At 38.2% G+C, this 22,188-nt stretch overlaps 1 protein-coding gene across 1 annotated transcript in view; it reads right to left on the bottom strand.

Moving 5' to 3' along the window:
• Positions 1-22,188, bottom strand: part of EXD1 (exonuclease 3'-5' domain containing 1) — a 42,538-nt gene that overhangs the window by 6,318 nt on the left and 14,032 nt on the right. The window contains exons 5-12 of the mRNA XM_014480879.2: positions 20,928-20,985; positions 20,552-20,679; positions 18,480-18,538; positions 14,995-15,081; positions 8,502-8,606; positions 8,344-8,424; positions 5,894-6,037; positions 4,808-4,999 (exon numbers count right to left, since the gene is read on the bottom strand). Coding sequence (XP_014336365.2) covers positions 4,808-4,999; positions 5,894-6,037; positions 8,344-8,424; positions 8,502-8,606; positions 14,995-15,081; positions 18,480-18,538; positions 20,552-20,679; positions 20,928-20,985 — 854 coding nt within the window. The remainder of the gene's footprint in view (positions 1-4,807; positions 5,000-5,893; positions 6,038-8,343; positions 8,425-8,501; positions 8,607-14,994; positions 15,082-18,479; positions 18,539-20,551; positions 20,680-20,927; positions 20,986-22,188) is intronic.

The following is a 22,188-nucleotide window of genomic DNA, read 5'->3' as shown; positions in this document are numbered from 1 at the left end:
TGTCCTTGTGTAGAGTCTTCTCTTGTGTTGTTAGAAGAGGGTGTTTGTTATGACCAGAGTATTCTCTTGGCAAAACTCTATTAGCCTTTGTCCTGCTTCATTCTGTATTCCAAGGCCAAATTTGTCTGTTACTCCAGGTGTTTCTTGACTTCCTACTCTTGCATTCCAGTCCCCTATAATGAAAAGGACATCTTTTTTGGGTGTTAGTTCTAGAAGGTCTTGTAGGTCTTCATGTAATCGTTCAACTTCAGTTTCTTCAGCATTACTGGTTGGGGCATAGACTTAGATTACCGTGATATTGAGTGGTTTGCCTTGGAAACGAACAGAGATCATTCTATTGTTTTTGAGATTGCATTCAAGTACTGCATTTCGGACTCTTTTGTTGACTTTAAGTATACATAATTTTGTCAACTCTTCCTTGATAAAGTTGGCGAAGACATTTTCCTGCTGTGAGATAATTTTCTTTTAATACTTTTTGCCAATAATTTCATAATTCCATTTTTATATAAATGCTTGATCTGTGGGATTTACTTTGGTGTAGCAAAAGATGTAATAATACAACTCTGATTCTCCTTCTTCCACAATGATTAGTCAATTGTCTAAAGCCATTTACTAAATAATCTTTTTCTCACTGATTGGAAATTCTACCTTTATCCCAATCATTACTGATATATACGAGATCTATGTTGGGGTTCTCTCCTCTCTTCCACTGATCTGCCTATACATGTATCGCTGACATTTAACATAGACATATAATATGTTTTAATATCTGACAGGACTATTCTTCTTTATGCTTATCTATCCCTATAAACATTATAATCACAGTTTACCAAAATAATTACAGTTTTAATATTTTTCCTAGAATAAAGTTAAATTTAAAAGTTAATTCAGGAATAATTGATAGACAAAAATACTTAATGTCCCCATGCATTTAAATCCTCTTTTACACCATTCAGTAATACTTTTTCTTTAAATACTTTAAAACATTTTCATTTCTATATAATCTACTTTTTGTTACAATTATAAATGAATGTTTTTCTCCCATTATATTCTCTAGCTGTATAAATGGTATATTCTCTAGCTGTATAAATTATAAATGGGTATATTAATTTTATGTTATATTTGTACCCTTTACCAAATTGCCTTTTTGTTTGTGGCAGTCTTTTCCAATCGATTCTCTTTAGTATTTGAATGTATCATGAGCAAGTCCTAATTCCTGTTCCTCTTGTTCAATTTTTATAGTTCATTTTTTTTCCTAATCCCACTGGCTAATAGCTTCAGAAACTACTAAAGTATTGGTTACAGTCACCAATTTTGTATTTTTTTTATATTAATGTTCCCAATCAAATATTATGTAGTCTTCTTGCTTGAGATATGTTTTATCATGTTAAAGTATCTATTCCAACTTTAATCAACAATGTACATAGAAAATTATCAAATTTTTTCAGCAAATAACAGTGAGGGTAAAATATTAAAAAGATAAAAAACTGTCCTTTACAGTGATAAATGAAAAACATTAAAATTCTCCAATCAAACTAACTATGCAAGGACTTTTATGTTGTTCTTTTCTTGTTAAACAGTGAGAGAAAAATACATAAAAGTTACAAAATAACCTTCTCAGCATTTATGAGATAATCATAAGACATTCTTGGCCCTAGTAAAATACAGAATTTAACATAATATTGTCGCTCAGTCATGTCCGACTCTTTGCAAACCCATGAACTGTAGCCTGCCAGGCTTCTCTGTCCATCGGGATTCTCCAGGCAAGAATACTGGAATAGGTTGCCATGCCTTCCTCCAGAGGATCTTTCCAACTCAGGTATCAAACCCAGGTCTTCCACGTTGCAAGCAGATTCTTTACTGTCTGAGCCACCAAGGAAGCCCACAATATTTTCTATCAATACTAAATATTATGAACATAATATTAAAGCATGCTTGTAACTATAATCCATAAACATATTAATAGAAGAGAAAAGTATAGGGGTTTCCATGGTGACTCAGTGGTAAAGAATCCACCTGTCAATGCAGGAGACATGAGTTCTATCCCTGATCCAGGAAGATTCCATATGTGGCAGAGTAACTAGGCCTGTGCACTACTATTACTGAGCCTGTGCTCTAGAGACCAGGACCCCGCAACTACTGAGCCCATGTGCCATAACTACTGAAGCTCACATACCCTAGAACCTGTGTTCCGCAACAAGAGAAGCCACAAGAAGTCCAGATACCACAGTGAAGAGAAGCCCTTGTTCTCCGCAACTAGAGAAAAGCCTGTGCAGCAACAAAGATCGAGGACAGCCAAAATAAAATAAATATTTGTAAAAATTAAAAAGCGCAATACATTAAATGGAGTTTGTATCAAAAATGCTATTATTTTATTTAGGACTTTGCATCAATACTCCTAAATAAGAATGGTTTAAAGCAGCAGCCTGTGAACTTTTTATGTAAGGAGCCAAATAGCAAATATTTCAGGCTTTGTAAGCCACAAACATGGCTTCTGCACTTTTTTTTTTCTTTATGGTAAAAATTTTATTTACTATTTATAAATACATTGCAAGACAAACTTTTCAAAAATACTTTTTTTTTCTCAAAAACACTTTTTTTTTTCTCAAAAACTTAATTAAAAAAATAAAGGAAAGCTAATAGGTAGGCGGAACATCTTTGAGATCCCTTTGTGGGGGAGGGCTGTGTGCAGCATGGATCCAACCAGAGGCTGTAGAGGGGTGGCCAGGGACCCCTCCCTGCTCTCCTGCAGACTTGAGAGGGTGCCCCCGGGAGAGTGGCCGAGCCCCGTGCACAAGCCCCCTCCCTGCACACTTTTTTTTAAACAATCCTTTGAATTCAGTTCAGTTCAGTCACTCAGTCATGTCCGACTCTTTGCGACCCCATGAACTGCAGCACATCAGGCCTCCCTGTCCATCACCAACTCCCAGAGTTCACTCAAACTCACATCCATCGAGTCAGTGATGCCATCCCGCCATCTCATCCTCTGTTGTCCCCTTTTCCTCCTGCCCCCAATCCCTCCCAGCATCAGAGTCTTTTCCAATGAGTCAACTCTTCGCATGAGGTGGCCAAAGTACTGGAGTTTCAGCTTTACCATCATTCCTTCCAATGAACACCAAGGACTGATCTCCTTTAGAATGGACTGGTTGGATCTCCTTGCAGTCCAAGGGACTCTCAAGAATCTTCTCCAACACCACAGTTCAAAAGCATCAATTCTTCGGCGCTCAGCCTTCTTCACAGTCCAACTCTCACATCCATACATGACCACAGGAAAAACCATAGCCTTGACGAGACGGACCTTTGTTGGCAATGTCTCTGCTTTTGAATATGCTATCTAGGTTGGTCATAACTTTCCTTCCAAGGAGTAAGCGTCTTTTAATTTCATGGCTGCAATCACCAACTGCAGTGATTTTGGAGCCCCAAAAATAAAGTCTGACACTGTTTCCACTGTTTCTCCATCTATTTCCCATGAAGTGATGGGACCAGATGCCATGATCTTCGTTTTCTGAGTGTTGAGCTTTAAGCCAACTTTTTCCCTCTCTCACTTTCATCAAGAGGCTTTTTAGTTCCTCTTCACTTTCTGCCATAAGGGTAGTGTCATCTGCATATCTGAGGTTATTGATATTTCTCCTGGCAATCTTGATTCCAGCTTGTGCGTCTTCCAGCCCAGCGCGTCTCATGATGTACTCTGCATGTAAGTTAAATAAGCAGGGTGACAATATACAGCCTTGATGTACTCCTTTTCCTATTTGGAACCAGTCTGTTGTTCCATGTCCAGTTCAAACTGTCACTTCCTGACCTGCATATAGGTTTCTCAAGAGGTAGGTCAGGTGGTCTGGTATTCCCATCTCTTTCAGAATTTTCCACAGTTTATTGTGATCCACACAATCAAAGGCTTTGGGATAGTCAATAAAGCAGAAATAGATATTTTTCTGGAACTCTCTTGCTTTTTCGATGATCCAGCGGATGTTGGCAATTTGATCTCTGGTTCCTCTGCCTATTCTAAAACCAGCTTGAACATCTGGAAGTTCATGGTTCACATATTTCTGAAGCCTGGCTTGGAGAATTTTGAGCATTACTTTACTAGCGTGTGAGATGAGTGTAATTGTGCGGTAGTTTAAGCATTCTTTGGCATTGCCTTTCTTTGGGATTGGAATGAAAACTGACCTTTTCCAGTCCTGTGGCCACTGCTGAGTTTTCCAAATTTGCTGACATATCAAGTGCAGCACTTTCACAATATCATCTTTCAGTATTTGAAATAGCTCAACTGGAATTCCTTAAGACTCTACAAATCATTTTTAGCTTGTGAGCTGTATAAAAATGGGCAAGATTTGGCCTTAATGCAATAGTCTATCAACAATATAAGCTTTCTTATATTGTGTTGGGTTCATAAAAATAACTAACGAAATATTAAATTTACCCTTTCTTTGAAAGATATATTTACTGGAAATATAATTTAATATTGTGAAAAAGTTTTTACAAAATTTAACAAAGGAATTAGGACTTCTAGCACATCAACTTTTAGTTTTATTGAAATGCATGTCACCAGTTGTATCATATAAAATAAGTGTCAGTGATCATAAAATATATATATATATATTTATACATATATAAATACATATATATATACATATATATATGGTGTAAAAAAAAAAAAAGTGCTCAAGTAGCTGCATTAAGCCCTTCAAGAATATTTCTCATCAAGTCTGCTGAAAAAAACCTGGTGCAGCTGTGAAGAGTGCGTATCACTGTGTGTCCCCATGAGAAAGCAGAAGTCTTTAAAACAAAGCCACAGAGTGGTACCTACCTCCATGCCTCCCAGTCGGTCTGCAGACCCTTCTCGGTAGGTGTTTAGGTATCCATCCACCAGGGTAGTTAGGTCAGACATCATTTCATCCAAGAGTACCAAGCGAAGAGGGAGCAGGTAGGTAGCTTCCAAAGCCAAAATTTTCAGCAAAGAAGGTGAAAGAGGTCGTGTGAACCACAGTTCTGGGTTTTCCTAGAGATATCAAAACAATTTTCTCAGAATCTTAAAACTTTAAAGAATGGTTTATTTAAGTGTTGCTTAACTCCAATCCCCATTACTGTCATTTTCTTCAGTTATTACCTTCTACTTTCACACTATGGGTAGCCTTCTGATAATATACACACATACACAAACATACTGTGTGTATACATTTGAGTGTCAGTATGTAATGGGGGAAAAATGTGGGGGAGGGAGGGAGGGTATATGGTGGACAGGGGGAGAGAGAGGGCTTGAGAGAGAGATCAGGGCTTCTCACGCAAAACTGGAAGCAGCAGGACTGATTATATGACCAAAACTGCAGCCAATATGATCATGACTTAAGTTTACATGCAAGGCTGTTAGAAGCTGAAGAAAATCTATCTAACTTTGGGAGAAGTAATTGGCATGATTTTTGTTCCAGTGCCTTAAGCCAAATTCCCAATAAAATCCCCTCTTATCCAACTTGAAAATTTATTTTAAAGTACTTTAACCAACAAATCTGGATGCTGGTCTTTTCCCACTTGAGACCACAAACTGCTCCCATTTGAAACAACTAAGATTTTGGCAATGTCCATATGAACACTCTGATGCTGGGAGGGGTTGGGGGCAGGAGGAGAAGGGGACGACAGAGGATGAGATGGCTGGATGGCATCACTGACTTGATGGACGTGAGTCTGAGTGAACTCTGGGAGTTGGTGAGGGACAGGGAGGCCTGGTGTGCTGCGGTTCATGGGGTCGCAAAGAGTCAGACTTGACTGAGCGACTGATCTGATCTGATCTGATATGCTTTTCATAGAAGCTGTCATTTTTCTATATAAAATGCTAATAATCCCACTCACAAAGCACTTGAAAATATTAATGTCATATGAGACATACTTTAATACTCACTCGAATCCATTTTTGTCTCACTTCCAGAAAGGAGAGATGTTTAGGGGCTATTTTAAGGTGTCTGATTAAACTTTCCTGTAAAGTACTAATGCAGTTTGGAAGAAAGCCTCCCGTTTCCACGGAAAATTGAAGGACATCTGCTACCTGTGGCATTCAAAAAGAACAAACAGACCAATTCATAGAATATATTATAGAGAGCTATCTCATGACAGAAATATATTTGGAGAAATGTCATTAAATACCATTTTTCCCAAGGACCCATGTGATAGACAATGCCATCAGAAAATTTTAAGTTGTTAGGTTAACTTATTCTTAGAAATTAGAAACAAAAAAAGGACCACGCAACTTTAATGTGTCCCTATTTTCTCTTCCACTTCTTTTAATTGCCTGCGTTATGGTTATTTATTACTCTTTGGTGCCTTCAATGAATGGGGAAAGGAAAATAAAATTAAAGGATCACTTATACTTATTAGCAACTCTAGTAAAGTTTTGGTAAGGAAAGCTAATAAAATTAAGAATTATAATCATTATTTATCTGTGTGTGGTATGCTAAATAATGGCCCCTGAAGATATCTACATCCTAATTTCTAGACCTGTGAATATTATCATAAATGGCAAAATGGACTTTGCATCTGTGATTAGTTAAGGATACTGAGATAGGGAGATGAATTTGAATTATCTGGGTGGGCCCTAAACATAATCACAAATGTTCTTCTTATAAGATGAGGCAGAGGGAGATTTTATTACAGGCAGAGGAGAAGGTGGCGTGATGACGAAAGAGGAGATTTGAGTGATATACTTGGAAGATGGAAAGAGTCACAAACCAAAGTACAGGCGAAAGCTGAAAAGGCAAGGAAACAGATTGTTCTCTCAGAGCCTCCAGAAGAAACCAACCCTGAGGACACCTTGGCTTTCACCTGGTGAAAATGATTTCAGATGTCTGACCTCCAGAACTGTAGGAGAGTAAATTTATGTTTTAAGCCACAAAGTTTATGGTGATTAGTTACAATAGCAACAGAAAACTAATACACTGTGTTAAAGGAAGACAAATTGAAATAATTCTGAATTCTTGCTTCTTGAACTATGAAAATCTGGAAAGAAAAATATGGAAAGACATGCTAGGGATTTTCTGGTGGTCCAGTGGTTAAGACTTCGTCTTCCAATGCAGGGGATGAGGGTTTAATCCCCGGTTGGGGAACTAAGATCCCACATGCCTCATGACCAAAAAAAAAAAAAAAAAACACTCCAAAACAGAAAATAGAAGCAATATTGTAACAAATTCAATAAAGACTTTTAAAAATAATAATTAAAAAAAAGACATGACAATGTCTTCATTAGACAACATATATGGGCTCTAATCAAGAAGCTGAATGGCCTCAAGAGAATGATAAGCAATTTTTTTACATTCTGGAGTTAGCAAAGAAGCAATCTCTATACAGTGAATGCTCTTGAAAGAAGGTCCTCTGGTACAAAGTTCATTATAAGCAGATACATAAGAGTAAACTTCAACCACATACAATAACATAAAATTGAACTTTTAGGAATTTGTTTAAAAATAATTGGCTAACTCATTATTTTAACCCCCCTCAAAGGTTCTAGGTTTATATATTCAAGATCTTCCTTTCATGGTATTAATCTAGAAGATTAGAAGAATTTAAAGAATACATAATGAAAATTAGTAGTTTTATGGCTCTCATAGACAAATCAGAAACCCAGATAAGCTCTAAATCTAGTATAGTCTAGGAATTTCTCTAGGTCCTTTATACCAGAGAAAAATCACTTATCTTCAGGCTATTTGGGGCCAGAATAGGCTTTGGGGGCACATCTAGGACAACCTGTATCCCTGAGCTAGAAGCCCATTAACCATTAGCCTTAACTGATACCCGGTAGCTTAGATGGTAAAGAATCTGCCTGCAATGCAGGAGACCCAGGTTCAATCCCTGGGATGGGAAGATCCCCTGGAGAAGGGAATGGCTACCCACTCCAGTATTCTTGCCTTGAGAATTCCATGGACAGAGGAGACCGACAGGCTATAGCTCATGGGGTCGCAAAGAGTTAAGACACAACTGAGCAACTGTCACTTTAACTGATACATGTGTGGTAAAGGCATAGACATGACTGTTCACCTCACAGTAAGAGTCCGTGTCAGATTTCCAAATGACCCCCAAATTGTTCAAGTTTCTGAATGTTATAGAGCTTAGAGCTTGCTTCTTACTTGAAAAATTCTGGAGCAAAATGAAGGGAAAAAAACCCTAAATACTTACAAATAACTTTTCTGCAGTGCTTCTACAGTTCACCAAATGTTCTCACATATTGTACAAACATATTACAGGATAAGTGGGCAGGAATGAGGCACACACAAAAAGACTTCAATAATTCATCAGACAATGCTTATTTTCTAAAGAAACCATATGTACAATGGATTGATTCTAGCATTTCCCTGCATGTACCTGGGTGTCAAAGACATTATTCAGCAAAATTCCATACTGATGAGAGAGGCAATCAGAAAGCCAACGACAATCATGAATAACCTAAGGAAATCAGAAGACAGAGTTATTAGAACCTTGTTATTACTCTTACTAGCAGATGAATCAGCTGACACACTCACCTTCAAAATTCTCTTGTCTTCTAATACCATCTGAAGTCCATTGTTGAAAGCACGACTTCCCAGAAGGAAAATGTCAAACAAGTAAACCCGGCTATTTGTGGCCACCTGCAATAGACCATCCAGACACATATTATAGGACAGAACTAGGGAAGAGGAAGACATGAAAGAAGGGGTCAAGAAAGACCTGAAAATAACATTTAATATCCACATTTTTAAAGTAAACAATACATACTCATTGACTCTTAGGGAAATAGGTTTAAATTTATCTTAAGTTAAAGAAAAAAACCCACACTGGGATCAACAAGTCCACATTGCTATTTTTCTTTCACACTGCTATATTTAAAATGGATAACAAACAAGGTCCTACTGCATAGCACAGGGAACTCTGCTCAATATTATATGGCAGCCTGGATGGGAGAGGAGTCTGGGAAGGAATGGAAACGTATATGTAGGACTGAGTCCCTTTGCTGTGCACCTGAAAATATAACATTGTTAATCAGCTACACTCCAATATAAAATTAAAAAGTTTTTTAAAAACCCACAAATACACTATCTCTGTGATCTTTCAAAAGAAAGAAAAGGACAAGTTGGTGGTTTGGCCTTTAGCTTTTTTCTTTTTTAATGTTTTATGTTTCACCTGTGGCATCCTAATATTCCGGAATATAGGTTTAAGGGGAACTAACATCAATAACACAAAATGCTATTTCTCTGAATTCCATAACATGCATGGTCATGTTAGGTGTTACATAAAATTACTCAGAAGATCCTTGTCCTCTAGCAGTTTAAAACAGGCTGGAACAAACGGTAGGATGTGAAATACTGTCACTTTGATCAATTTTATACAATTTTAAGAATTATAGGTTGTTTCTGATCATAAAAGTCACAAAGGTTATATAGATGTATAATGTACTGAGTCAAATAATAAAGGTAAGAACAGATCCAAATAGGTCTTGAGAGCCAGTTATGGGACAGGTGGACGGCATCTTTGTCATTTCAGGAGCTACTCTTGGTACAGTTACAATTACCAGGCCAACCAGGCACCCATTCTCAAATCTTTCACGTTGTTGCTAGAATGTGACACCTGAAATAGTCAATCTCTGCTCTTTCTCTACCTCTTTAATTATAAAAATTGAATAGATACATTATAGAAGCTTGGAAAATAATTCTTTGCTAGACTGTAAACTCTGTGAGAGAAGAGATTGTGTCCAACTCACTACTTGTAACTGAAGCAACAACTAGAACAGAGCCAGGCCCACGGACGGCTGTTATCCATCTTTTCAGTGAATCAGTGCATCATGCAGTACAATACTCCCTTCCTTTTTTTCATATAAAAATGTATATGACTCTAATAATATGCATTCAGATCTATACCCTGCTTTTTTCTCTCATAAACTTTCAAACATTTTTCTATACTATATTTGTCAACTTTTGGCAGCCACATAAAATCTATCAAATATACTGTATTATCTCCTACTGTTAATTATTTAAGTGGCTTCTGACTTTTCATCACTATAAATGCTGTCAAGATGAACAGGTTCACACAGAATTTTTTCTCCATGTTTTGAATTATTTAGGATAGATTCCCAGAAACAAACATGAGAAGTGTGCCAAATGATAAAAAAAAAAAAAAAAACACCTTTATGACTCTAAACAAATATTTGCTACCTTCACCTTAGGACACAATGTTATATTTGAAAATATTTGACCACAGATGAAGGTTAAATATTTAAATAATTTAAAGAAAAGCAGTGGGAAATACTGACAGAAAGAAAGCAGATTAGGAAAAACAAAACAGAACAGACAAAGAAACACAAAATGAAAATAAAGGTTTAGGAACTGAAGGTGCCAGATACTAAGAAAAGTGAGGAGCTAGAAATAAGGCGATGGGCTGAAGGTCTGTATAAGTAAGTCTCTAAGTTACCCCTTTCCATTCCCACGGAGGACAGAAGATATATTCTCTGGATAAATCCAACGAGAGAGGCTCTAGGGTTGGGAATATAAGATATAGAAGAGGGCAGGGGGTTGGTAATGGAGTCAGAAATGAGTCTGCACACTGAATTCTGAGCCTCCAGGCCTCTTCCCTTGTAGCTTCCAGCTTTACATCACCAGCTGGCATTGGAACAAGAGGATAGAGGGCTCCAGGGAAGATGGCTTCAAGACAAAAATGCAGCCCAGGTTATCAGAATAGATGTAAGCAGCATATTGAAAAGCAGAGACATTACTTTGCCAACTAAGGTCCGTCTAGTCAAGGCTATGGTTTTTCCAGTGGTCATGTATGGATGTGAGAGTTGGACTGTGAAGAAAACTGAGCCCTGAAGAATTGATGCTTTTGAACTGTGGTGTTGGAGAAGACTCTTGAGAGTCCCTTGGACTGCAAGGAGATCCAACCAGTCCATCCTAAAGGAGATGGGCCCTGGGTGTTCTTTGGAAGGAATGATGGTAAAACTGAAACTCCAGTACTTTGGCCACCTCATGCGAAGAGTTGACTCATTGGAAAAGACTCTGATGCTGGGAGGGATTGGGGGCAGGAGGAGAAGGGGACGACAGAGGATGAGATGGCTGGATGGCATCACTGACTCAATGGACGTGAGTCTCAGTGAACTCCGGGAGATGGTGATAGACAGGGAGGCCTGGCACGCTGCAATTCATGGGGTCGCAAAGAGTCGGACACGACTGAGCGACTGAACTGAATTGAACTGAACTGAAGATGGCAATTATCAATTCTATGAAAAACAAAAAGTTGGGCAAGAAAAGAATAATCTTACTGGCTCAACAGGGAGCAATGGTTACATAGTCATAATCACATACAGCCTGAATCCTGTCTTAGTCAAAAATTGGGATATAAATTCCCCCACCAAAAAAAAAAAAACACTCCACCAGAAACACTACTTTAAAAAGACACACAACCCAATGTTCAAAGCAGCATTATTTACAACAGGTTATTACCTGGAAATAACCTAAGTGTTCATCAACAGGTGAAAGGAAAAAAAAGTGGTGGGAGACACACCCATACACACACAATGGAATACTACTCAGTTATAAAAAAGAACACACTTTTGTTATTCACAGCAACATGGAGGGGCCTGGAAGGCATTAACAGACACAGAAAGAGAAATACTGTAGGATATCACTTACATGTGGAACCTAAAAAATACAACAAACTAGTGAATATAACAACAAAAAAAGTCAACTCACAAATACAGAGAGCAAACTAGTGGGGGAATATAGGGGTAGAGGAGGAGAAGGTACAAACTATTGGGTGTAATATAGGCTTAAGAACATATTGTACAACATGGGGAATACAGCCAACAATTTTGTAATAACTGTAAGTAGAAAGTAACCTTTAAAAATTATATAAAAATATGGGTTTCTCTGGTGGCTCAGTGGTAAAGAATTCGCCTGCCAATATAGGAGACACAGGTTCAGTCCCTGATCCAGGAAGATTCCACAAACTGAGGAGCAACTAAGACTGTACATCACAATTATTGAGCCTGTGCTCTAGAGTTTGGGAGCCGCAATGACTTAGCCCACTTGCGTTAGCCCAGGCTCCATAAGAAGAAAAAGCACCACGGAAAAAAAAGCCTATGCACCACAACTAGAGCGTAGTCCCTGCTTGCCACAACGAAAGAAAAGCCCATGCAGCAGTGAGGCCCCAATACAGCCAAATTAAATAAATTAATCAAATTATTTTTAAAAAATCAGTTGTATTATTATAAAAAGTTATATGCTGCTGCTGCTAAGTTGCTTCAGTCGTGTCCGACTCTGTGTGACCCCATAGATGGCAGCCCATCAGGCTCTGCCATCCCAGGGATTCTCCAGGCAAGAACACTGGAGTGGGTTGCCATTTCCTTCTCCAATGCATGAAAGCGAAAAGTGAAAGTGAAGTCACTCAGTCGTGTCCGACTCTTCGAGACCCCATGGATGGCAGCCCACCTGGCTCCTCTGTCTATGGGATTCTCCAGGAAAGAGTACTGGAGTGGGTTGCCATTGCCTTTTCTGGAAAAAGTTATATAAAAATAAAAATTCTTAAAATTGGGATATAGCTACATTGGTAGGCTCTATGGAATGTGGGTGTTATAGAGAGCAAAATCTTTATTTCACATAATAAAAGTTAATAATTTGTAAAACTAATAAAGAGAACAATGACAAATTATTAGAAAAAGGAAAACAGAAATATTTCAATATGTTAAAAGTCGCTGCCTCTGTATTTGTGTGTCTGGTTCCCTGGTTTTTGAGGCTGCTACCAGAGGATGCCCCTGGATGGCATGGCTCTGGTGCTGGGGTGGCTTGTATTTGTGGGTCCTACAGGACTGTGGCAACTGGAGGGCCAGTTCTTGGCAGGCTACCACAACCCCCACCCAGGGCACTGCACAGACAGTGAATGGGGGCACATGCTCCAGTCCTTCTGTGAAGGAGAGCTCTTTGCCTGTCCTGGAGCTTCAGCCTGAGGGGCAGGTTCCAGGGTTGGTACACTTTAGTGGACTATGGAGCTGCTCTCAAGGAACATAAGCTGGGGACTCCATCTCTACACTTTCCTTCACTCCAGCTTGCCGATGTCACCCAGAAAAGTGCTAATACACTCATCCAGAACCCTGATTTCTGTAACTGCCATGCAGGGGACATCTCCAGATTTTCCAGCTCTACTGGCCAGCAAGGTTTATGCCTGTGGTCCCATCAGTTCAGTTCAGTTGCTCAGTTGGGTCCGACTCTTTGCGACCCCACGAACCTCAGCACACCAGGCCTCCCTGTCCATCACGAACTCCCAGAGTCTACCCAAACCCATGTCCATTGAGTCGGTGATGCCATCCAACCATCTTATCCTCTGTCGTCTCCTTCTTCTCCTGCCCTCAATCTTCCCCAGCATCAGGGTCTTTTCAAATGAGTCAGCTCTTCACATCAGGTGGCCAAAGTATTGGAGTTTCAGCTTCAACATCATTCCTTCCGATGAACACCCAGGACTGATCTCTTTTAGGATGGACTGGTTGGATCTCCTTGCAGTCCAAGGGACTCTCAAGAGTCTTCTCCTACACCATAGTTCAAAAGCATCAATTCTTCGGTGCTCGATTTTTTTTATAGTCCAACTCTCACATCCATACATGACCACTGGAAAAACCATAGCCTTGACTAGATGGACCTTTGTTGACAAAGTAACGTCTCTGCTTTTTAATATGCTGTCTATATCTGTCATAACTTTTCTCCCAAGGAGTAAGCGTCTTTTAATTTCATGGCTGCAATCACCATCTGCAGTGATTTTGGAGCCCCCAGAAATAAAGTCTGACACTGTTTCCACTGTTTTCCCATCTATTTGCGATGAAGTGATGGGACCAGACGACATGATCTTCGTTTTCTGAATGTTGAGCTTTAAGCCAACTTTTTCACTCTCCACTTTCACTTTCATCAAGAGGCTCTTTAGTTCTTCTTCGCTTTCTGCCATAAGGGTGGTGTCATCTGCATATCTGAGGTTATTGATATTTCTCTCAGCAATCTTGATTCCAGCTTGTGCTCCATCCAGCCCAGCGTTTCTCATGATGTGGTCCCATAGGACTGTATATATTTGCATACTTTAAAAAGCTGATGGCCAAGTGTCTCACTTCCAGTTGCCCTGAGTCAGTGTGCTGAGATCATCTCCATGGGGACACTGACAGGTCTTGGGATATCCTCAACTACTGGGAGTTATTAAAAGTATAACAGGCTGCTTAGACAGCAAAGAGGTTTGAAAGACAACTAGAAGCTGAGGCAGAGTTGAATAACAAGGTAGGCTGATGAAAGTCTTCATTCAAAAGATGGAGGACATTGGTTGGGAATTCAGCTGGCTTTTTTGGTCCATTCCCCCTTTAAATACCAACCCATGGGGCCTGAGTGGTGAAGAACCCACCTGCCAATGCAGGAAACTAAGAGATAAGGCTTCAATTCTTGGTTCAGGAAAATCTCCTGGAGGAGGGCATGGCAACCCACTCCAGTATTCTTGCCTGGAGAATCCCATGGACAGGAGAGCCTGGCAGGTTACAGTTCATAGGGTCACAAAGAGTCAGACACGACTGAAGCGATTTAGCACACACACCCCTTAAATACTGATGCTGCTGAGTTTGATCCAAACATGGTTACCCATCCTCTAGCTATTCAAGGCTCAGTACAAACCTCTTTGGATACAATAGAGACCCTCATCTGACATCTCCTTGATTCAGGAAAATGAAAATAATGTGGCAGAAATCTACTGTGGAAAGTTACCAACCAGAAGGAAAGATAAGAAATTCTCTATATATCTAAGGCAAGAGAACAAAGCTGAGAAAGAAGACCTTAAGTAGAGTCTATGAGACATCACCGATGATTATAAAGCTCTTTCCTTTTGAAAATAATAAACTGAGTACGAGGAAACTGAAAAACATTCCAAACTAGTTACAGGACAGCAACACTGGAGTGACATGAAAAGACAATCACAATAAATTTACTGGTGAATCTACAATTATTTCAAAAGTTTGAAGAACTCTCTCACCTGAAGCCAACATAGTTTCCCATGACGACACACATTAGCTCCTTCTGCTGCCACACTCAGGACACTTTGCTTCTTGATGTGGAGCATCTGGTGAGAAAAGGAAGAAAATAAAAATCTCCAGGAAATAAATGCTACAATTATGACATCATGAATGGCACAAGTAAAATTGCTATAAATAAACAAATTGGATCATACTTTTTAAACTTACAAAATCCCAAACACATTTGCTTCATGCACACACACACACACACACACACACACACACACGTCATACTGAATACCTCTGATCTTTTCAGTGTTCACAGTTATTCCACAACTGGAAAATAAATCATTCCTATCGCAAATGCTAATAAGAGTTGAAAACTCAGATACCTTTTGTCACCACTGATGTTACAGTAAACAATTTCTAGTCCTTATGGCAAGATTCTTCATGCAAAAAACAGCAAACTAATACAGGGCAACTTACTGTACCAAAAGGGAACTCAAACGGTGGCTGAGTCTCACAGTATCTACTGCTCAGAATGAGAAAAACACAGACTCAACAGATCCTTTAAAGTCTTGGATTCATTAAATTACTCAAAACTGAAATAAGAGTATCCCCAAAACACACATGGGTCCTCTTATTAAATCTACAATCTTATATTTCAAAACATTATACAATTCTAAAATCCCTACTCCATAATCCATGAAAATATCTATATGGCACAAGATTCTCCCCATTTTACAGGTAGAAAATTAGTCAAGAATAGAAGGGCAAAGCAATGTACACTAGCACAATATCTTTCTTTTTAGAGCATAAAGTTTTCTATACTCTGAGTATCTTTCATCAATGATTAAAAAAGGGGACTGAATTTCAGTTCCATTCTCAATCAACAAGAAGGCTGCAAAACCAGGAACAAAGGCTGTATTTCCCTATTGATAAGAATTTCCAACCAGCTCTTTAAATTTCCAGAGCAATAAGGTTCTCATCTTATTTTTTGCTGCTGTCATGTATCCTTTAAAGCATCTGTTGATATATTAAAAAATTCTTATAACAATTAAAATGACAACAGAATAGATATTTCTCTAAAGAAAATATACAATGGGAAAAGAATCTCAAAAAAAAAAAAACAAGTAGATATATGTAGAACTGATTTACTTTATTGTACACCTGAAATTAACACAACATTGTAAGTCAACTATACTCCAGTAAAAATTTGTTAAAAATAGCCAATAAGCACATGAAAATATGGTTAATGCTATTAGCCTTTGCTGCTGCTGCTATGTCACTTCAGTCATGTCCGACTCTGTGCTACCCCATAGATGGCAGCCCACCAGGCTCCCCCGTCCCTGGGATTCTCCAGGCAAGAACACTGGAGTGGGTTGCCGTTTCCTTCTCCAATCCATGAAAGTGAAAAGTCAAAGTGAAGTCGCTCAGTCGTGTCCGACTCTTAGCGACCCCATGGACTGCAGCCCACCAGGCTCCTCCATCCATGGGATTTTCCAGGCAAGAGTACTGGAGTGGGTTGCCATTGCCTTCTCTACTAGCCTTTAGGGAAATGCAAATCAAAACCAGAAAGATGTATTATTACTTCATACCACTAGGATGGCTATAATTAAAATGACAGATAATAAGTGTAGGTGAGCATGTGGAGAAACTGGAACCCCCATGTCCTGCTGGTAGGAAAGTAAAATGGTGCAGCAGCTTTGCAAAACAGTACTGGCCAATCCTCAAAGAGTTAAACACAGAATCATTATATGAACCAGCAACTCCACTTTAATTATCTATCCAGGAGAAATGGAAACATATGCCCACACAAAGACTTGTACAATGTGTGTTCACAGCAGCATTATTCATAACAGCCAAAAAAGTAAAAACAACCCAAGTGTCCCTCAAATGGTGAAAGGATAAATGAAATCTGGTATATCTATACAAAGGAATATTATTTGGCAACAAAAATAAATGAAATACCAATATGTGCTATAACACAGAATTTGAAAGTATTATTCTAGGTGAAAGAAGCCAAACCAATCACAAATAACCATACATTGTATGATCTCATTTATATGAAGTATCCTAAACAAGCAAATTCACAGAGGCAGAAAATAGATGAGTGGTTGCCAGGGGCTAGGGGACTGAGGAGGGATTGGAGGTATTGGTTAGGAATATGGGGTTTCCTTTTGGGATATTAAAAATGTTCTAAAATTCATTTTGGTAATGGATGTACAATTCTGTGAATATGCTAAGAGCTGGTGAAGCATACATTTTAAATTGTCAAATTTTATGGCATGTGAATTATATCTCAATAAAGCTGTTAAAAAAAAAGAATCTAGTTGAAAGTTAACGCTCCATTAAAAAATATACCTGGGCATACATGAGCATAAGCTTGCATCTAAACAGAAAAACCTAATGACTTCCCTGACGTCTGTCTGTGAATCATAACCTAGGCTGAATAGTTACTGCCATATGTCAAATTAATGAATCGTAAAGAAATTGCCTAAACAGAGATCCAGTCTTTTTAAAATATAAGTAAAAAATTTTATGACTCTCCTCTAAAACTGCCAATGACTCTCTATCTTACTCAAGTCAAACTTGAAATCCTTATGTCTAAAAATCCCTACCTGATCTGCTTCCTGCCCACTTCCATTTCTTAACACTCTTTCACTGTGGTCCTGCCACAAGGACCTCCCTGCAGCCTCTGCATACAAGTCAAGTGTGTTTCAGCTACAGGGCCTTAGCTCTTGCTAATCATCCCTTCTTTAACTTTTTTACCTATTTATCCGCATGATTAGCTCCCTTACTTCTTTTAAGGTTTCTGCTTCACTGTCACCTCTTCACAGAGGTTTTCTGTCTACCCTAAATAAAATAGGAGCTCCTTAACATTCTATTCACCCTACTATACTTTTGTTTTCTTTATAGCATTTATCATCAATTGACATATAATTATTTATTTTCTTGCATTAAAATAAGCTCCTTCAGGGCTGGAACTTTTTGTTTTTTTCTGTTTTTCATATAGAATTCTTAAAATTAATTTTTGGTCACGCTGAGTCTTCACTGCTGCCTTTGGGCTTTCTCTAGCTGCAGTGCTTGGGCTTCTCACTGCATGGGCTTCTCTTGCACAGGCTCTAGGTGAGCAGAATTCAGCAGTTGCTGCACACAGGCTCAGTAGTTGCGGCTCTCGGGCCCTACAGGGTATGCTCAGTATTGTGGCGAATGGGCTTACTCTAACACACTTAGAATCTTCCTGGACCAGGGATCAAACATTGGGACCATGTCCCAACATTGGCAGGCAGATTTTCATCTGCTGCACCACTGGGAAAGTCCTGGAATTTTATCATTATTTTATCCCAGACCTCAGAACAATGCCTGGCACAAAGCAGGCACTCAGATATTCTGTTAAATTATTAGGGAAAACAGTTATCTTACAATAAGAGAAAAATGTATGAGACATAGACATGATACCCATTTGCAGACAATACTGAGGATGACTAAGGGCAATACTTACTGCAGCACCAAACTTCTGCTGGAACTGATCAATGACTGTGTATGTCACCTCCTCTTCCTCTACAGGAGAACAATATTATATATATTTGTCTTCCTTAGCAACCGAATAGCCCTCCCACTAATTTTAGCCATACTCCTAAACTCCAACTCAACTGCAACTCAAATGTCTAGAACTACTGAGACTATGTCTAGAATACTGAGAACTATTTCATTATCACCTGTATCAGTCCATCCCACTATTAGCATCTGACTTGTCAACTGAGAATAAACAAAAGCCCCAGTGATCATAATCTCATGAAGTGAAATATTTACTCGTTTCCTGTGATAATCCATGTTTCCCTCATCGTTTATGTTTTGAATATTTCAAGACAAGTACTTCCTTTTTTAAAAAAATTTTATACAATTGTTAAAGGTTACACTCCATTTAAAGTTATTACAAAATAGTGACTGTATTCCCCAGTGTTGTACATATATCCTTATAGCCTATCTTACACACAATAATTAGTACCTCCCATTCCCCCACCCATATATCACTCCCTAAACTGGTAACCATTAGTTTGTGTTCTGTATCCATGAATCCGCTTCTTTTTTGTTATATTCACTAGTTTGCTGTAATTTTTAGATTCCACATATGTGATATCATACAGTATTTAAGGTGTTCCTATATTGGGCACATATATATTTATATTATATCTTCTTCCTAGATTGATCCCTTGACCATTATGTAGTGCCCTTTTTTGTCTCTTAAAACAGTGTTTGTTTTAAAGTCTACTTTGTCTCATATGAGTATTGCTATTCCAACTTTCTTTTGATTTTCATTGTTGTGTAATACTGTCTTCCATCCCCCCATACAGTATTTAAGACATATGCTTTCTAAAAGCACATTCATAATAAAAAGTAGCATTTTAAAATAAATTAGTTCTGGTAATGGGCCAATGTCCACATATTTGGAATTCTTTGGATCCTGAAAATTATTTTTCTAATTATATAATTTAAAATATTAGAGGTATAGCATAACATATACTAATGTATATGTTACATTAGTAACACATACACAGGAGGAAATCTTTGTGACTTTGAGTTAGGAAAGATTTCTTAGATATGACATCAATAGCACAATCCATAAAAGAAAGAAAATGGATAAACTGTACATCAAAGTTTAAAATGTCTTCTCTTCAAGAGAATGAAAAGGCAAAGCGTAGACTTGTAGAAAATATTTGCAAAGCATGTATTTGAGAAAAGACTTGTATCCAGAATATACATAAAAAAAAAACCTTCCAGCACTGAATAATAACAATCAAATAATAAAATAAACAAGATATGAATAGACATTCACCAAAAATGTTCAGATGTCAAATAAGCATATTAAAAAATCCTCAACATCCTTAGTCATTAGGGAAATGAAAAAAACAACCAACCAACTTCCAATGGTTTCTCTTCTCACTGCAGAGTAAAAACCAAGTCCTTTTAATGATCAACAAAATCTTCCATGATCCACTCACCCCACCTCATCCCAAATTGTTCTCCTTACTCCAGCCATACTCATTTCCTTACTGTCCCTTCAAATCGTGGGATAGTCCTCTTTCAGGCCTTTGCATTTATTCATTATTTATGCCTAAAAACCAGTTCCTCCGATATTCATACATTTTGATCCCTCACTTCCTTCAAGATTTTACTTTAAATGTCACCATTTCATTGAGACCTTTTCTGGACACCCCAAAATTGTAAAAGCACCCTTTTCACACATTTCTTCTCTTTCATTTTTTTTCTACTTAACATGTGGCACCAGCAAACTAAAAAGTATACTAATTTATCTTATTTAGTGTGTTTCATGAACCATAACTCAAGGAGTGTAGAGATACCAAACTTTAGTATCCCCAGTGTCTGGCAGATAGTGTGCACGCAAATATTAAATAAACAAATGAATCGTGATCTTTTATCTTAATTTGGACCCTAGAAACAATGTCCTAGCTGAGAGTTCCATATAGGACTCTGATATTGGTTTATATACCAACTCTGAAGAACTCTGAATCACAAAAAAAGGGCTAGAAAATTCAGAGCCCTAGTACTCACCAGATGGGCTGTACTTGAAGTCATTCAGAAGAGAGGTTATTGGCACCTCAGGGGCAGGAGAAGCAGGCTTACGTACATTTAGGTCTTCATCTTTTACTGTATCCATCTTGGTTCTTTCTGTATTTAGACTATACTTACAAAAAACAACACTTAGGTGAACTTGTTCTTTGTTGTTAATGCCATACACACATCAGTGGTAAGGACTCTGGACCTTTCATAGAGAACCCATTTATCCACTGCTTACACTGATTTGAAGATACCATCTACCTGTTTCTTCATTTTAGGAACTACACAACTAGTGAATTAGAGTTAAGGTTTCCTACCCTAATGTGTATATTTGGGTAACATCATAATTAAGAAAATCATTCCATCATACCTAACAGACGAAGCCTTTTCTCTTACTGCACCTTGTTCCACTTCATCCAGCAGTTCCACTGTAAAATAACCAGATGGATTTCAACAGGGCTTCCAACCTGAAAGCAGTTACTACTCCTCTCACGCACACCCACAGTTTGATTATGTAACACAGACAGTAATTGGGAATGAAATGTTAGTCCATAGAGGACTTCACTGACCAGTAACAAATAGAGCAGAAAAGACTAACCAAAGTACTGAAGACCCCTAATCTTATATCTCTACATAGCTTTCTTGGTCATTTAGCAGGATTAGGAAACTCTCTACATGTCCACTTTACCCTTTCTGTTCCAGGGCACAGTTGTGGTCAAGCAGATTGGTTCTAAAGACATCTTTTCTTTCCTTTTTATTCCCATCCTAATGCATCTTCCCTCATACTATGTACTGTTTGGTGTTTTACTCTTAAATCATTCACACTGACTCTTTCACAGGCTGGTACACTAAAGGTCAGAAACAAAAGGTAACAAAAGCTAGACTGGAAATCACAAAAGAAATATGAGAGAGACATTCCACAGAGACTCTGAAACCACTTTTTTTTTTTAACCTAATGGTTCACGGAATACAGGGAAATATTATATTGATATATCATTGATTCTAAGATGCACATTTTAAACAGCTCTGAAATTGGAAATGACTTAAAGTAAATACACATGATAATTAAACTGGCAGCTTTTTTCTTTCTTAAGAGTGGAATAAGAAATAATGCACTTTATCACTGATGGCATCTAAGATTCAATTAAGTATACTTGGGTACTATTCAGTGGGGGGAGAAGCTTCTCAGGGGTCACTATGTTTCAAAATGTCTCTTTTTCCTACATTCTAAAAGCAATGAGTTTTGGTCAGAGAAAGCAAAATTCACTGATAACACGTATTAGTCAATTATTATCCTTCATCTTGATAGTTCTTATTTGAGGTGCTTTCAGGACCTTGGAGACCCCTCCATGGCTAAGCCACAGAGCAAAGAAAGAAGGAGATGACCATTCTCTGATCTTAAAATTATTAACAAAGTCCAAATCGTGAGAATGAATTTAGGAGGAAATGAATCCATCTGTACAGATTCCAGAGCTTGTCGGTCAGCCTTCTCCTGAGTTAGGAGATGGTAGGAGTGATTCCTTCATTTATTTTTACAAACTCATCTACAGCCTAGCTTTGTTCCAGTCCAGAACTCTGCTCTATTGCAAAGTCTAACAGTCAAAACACAATTAAGAATCGCTCTACTACCA

The sequence above is a fragment of the Bos mutus genome, chromosome 10, assembly GCF_027580195.1.
Source record: "Bos mutus isolate GX-2022 chromosome 10, NWIPB_WYAK_1.1, whole genome shotgun sequence".
Classification (NCBI taxonomy): Eukaryota; Metazoa; Chordata; class Mammalia; order Artiodactyla; family Bovidae; genus Bos; species Bos mutus.
This window is presented reverse-complemented; position numbering and strand designations above follow the sequence as displayed.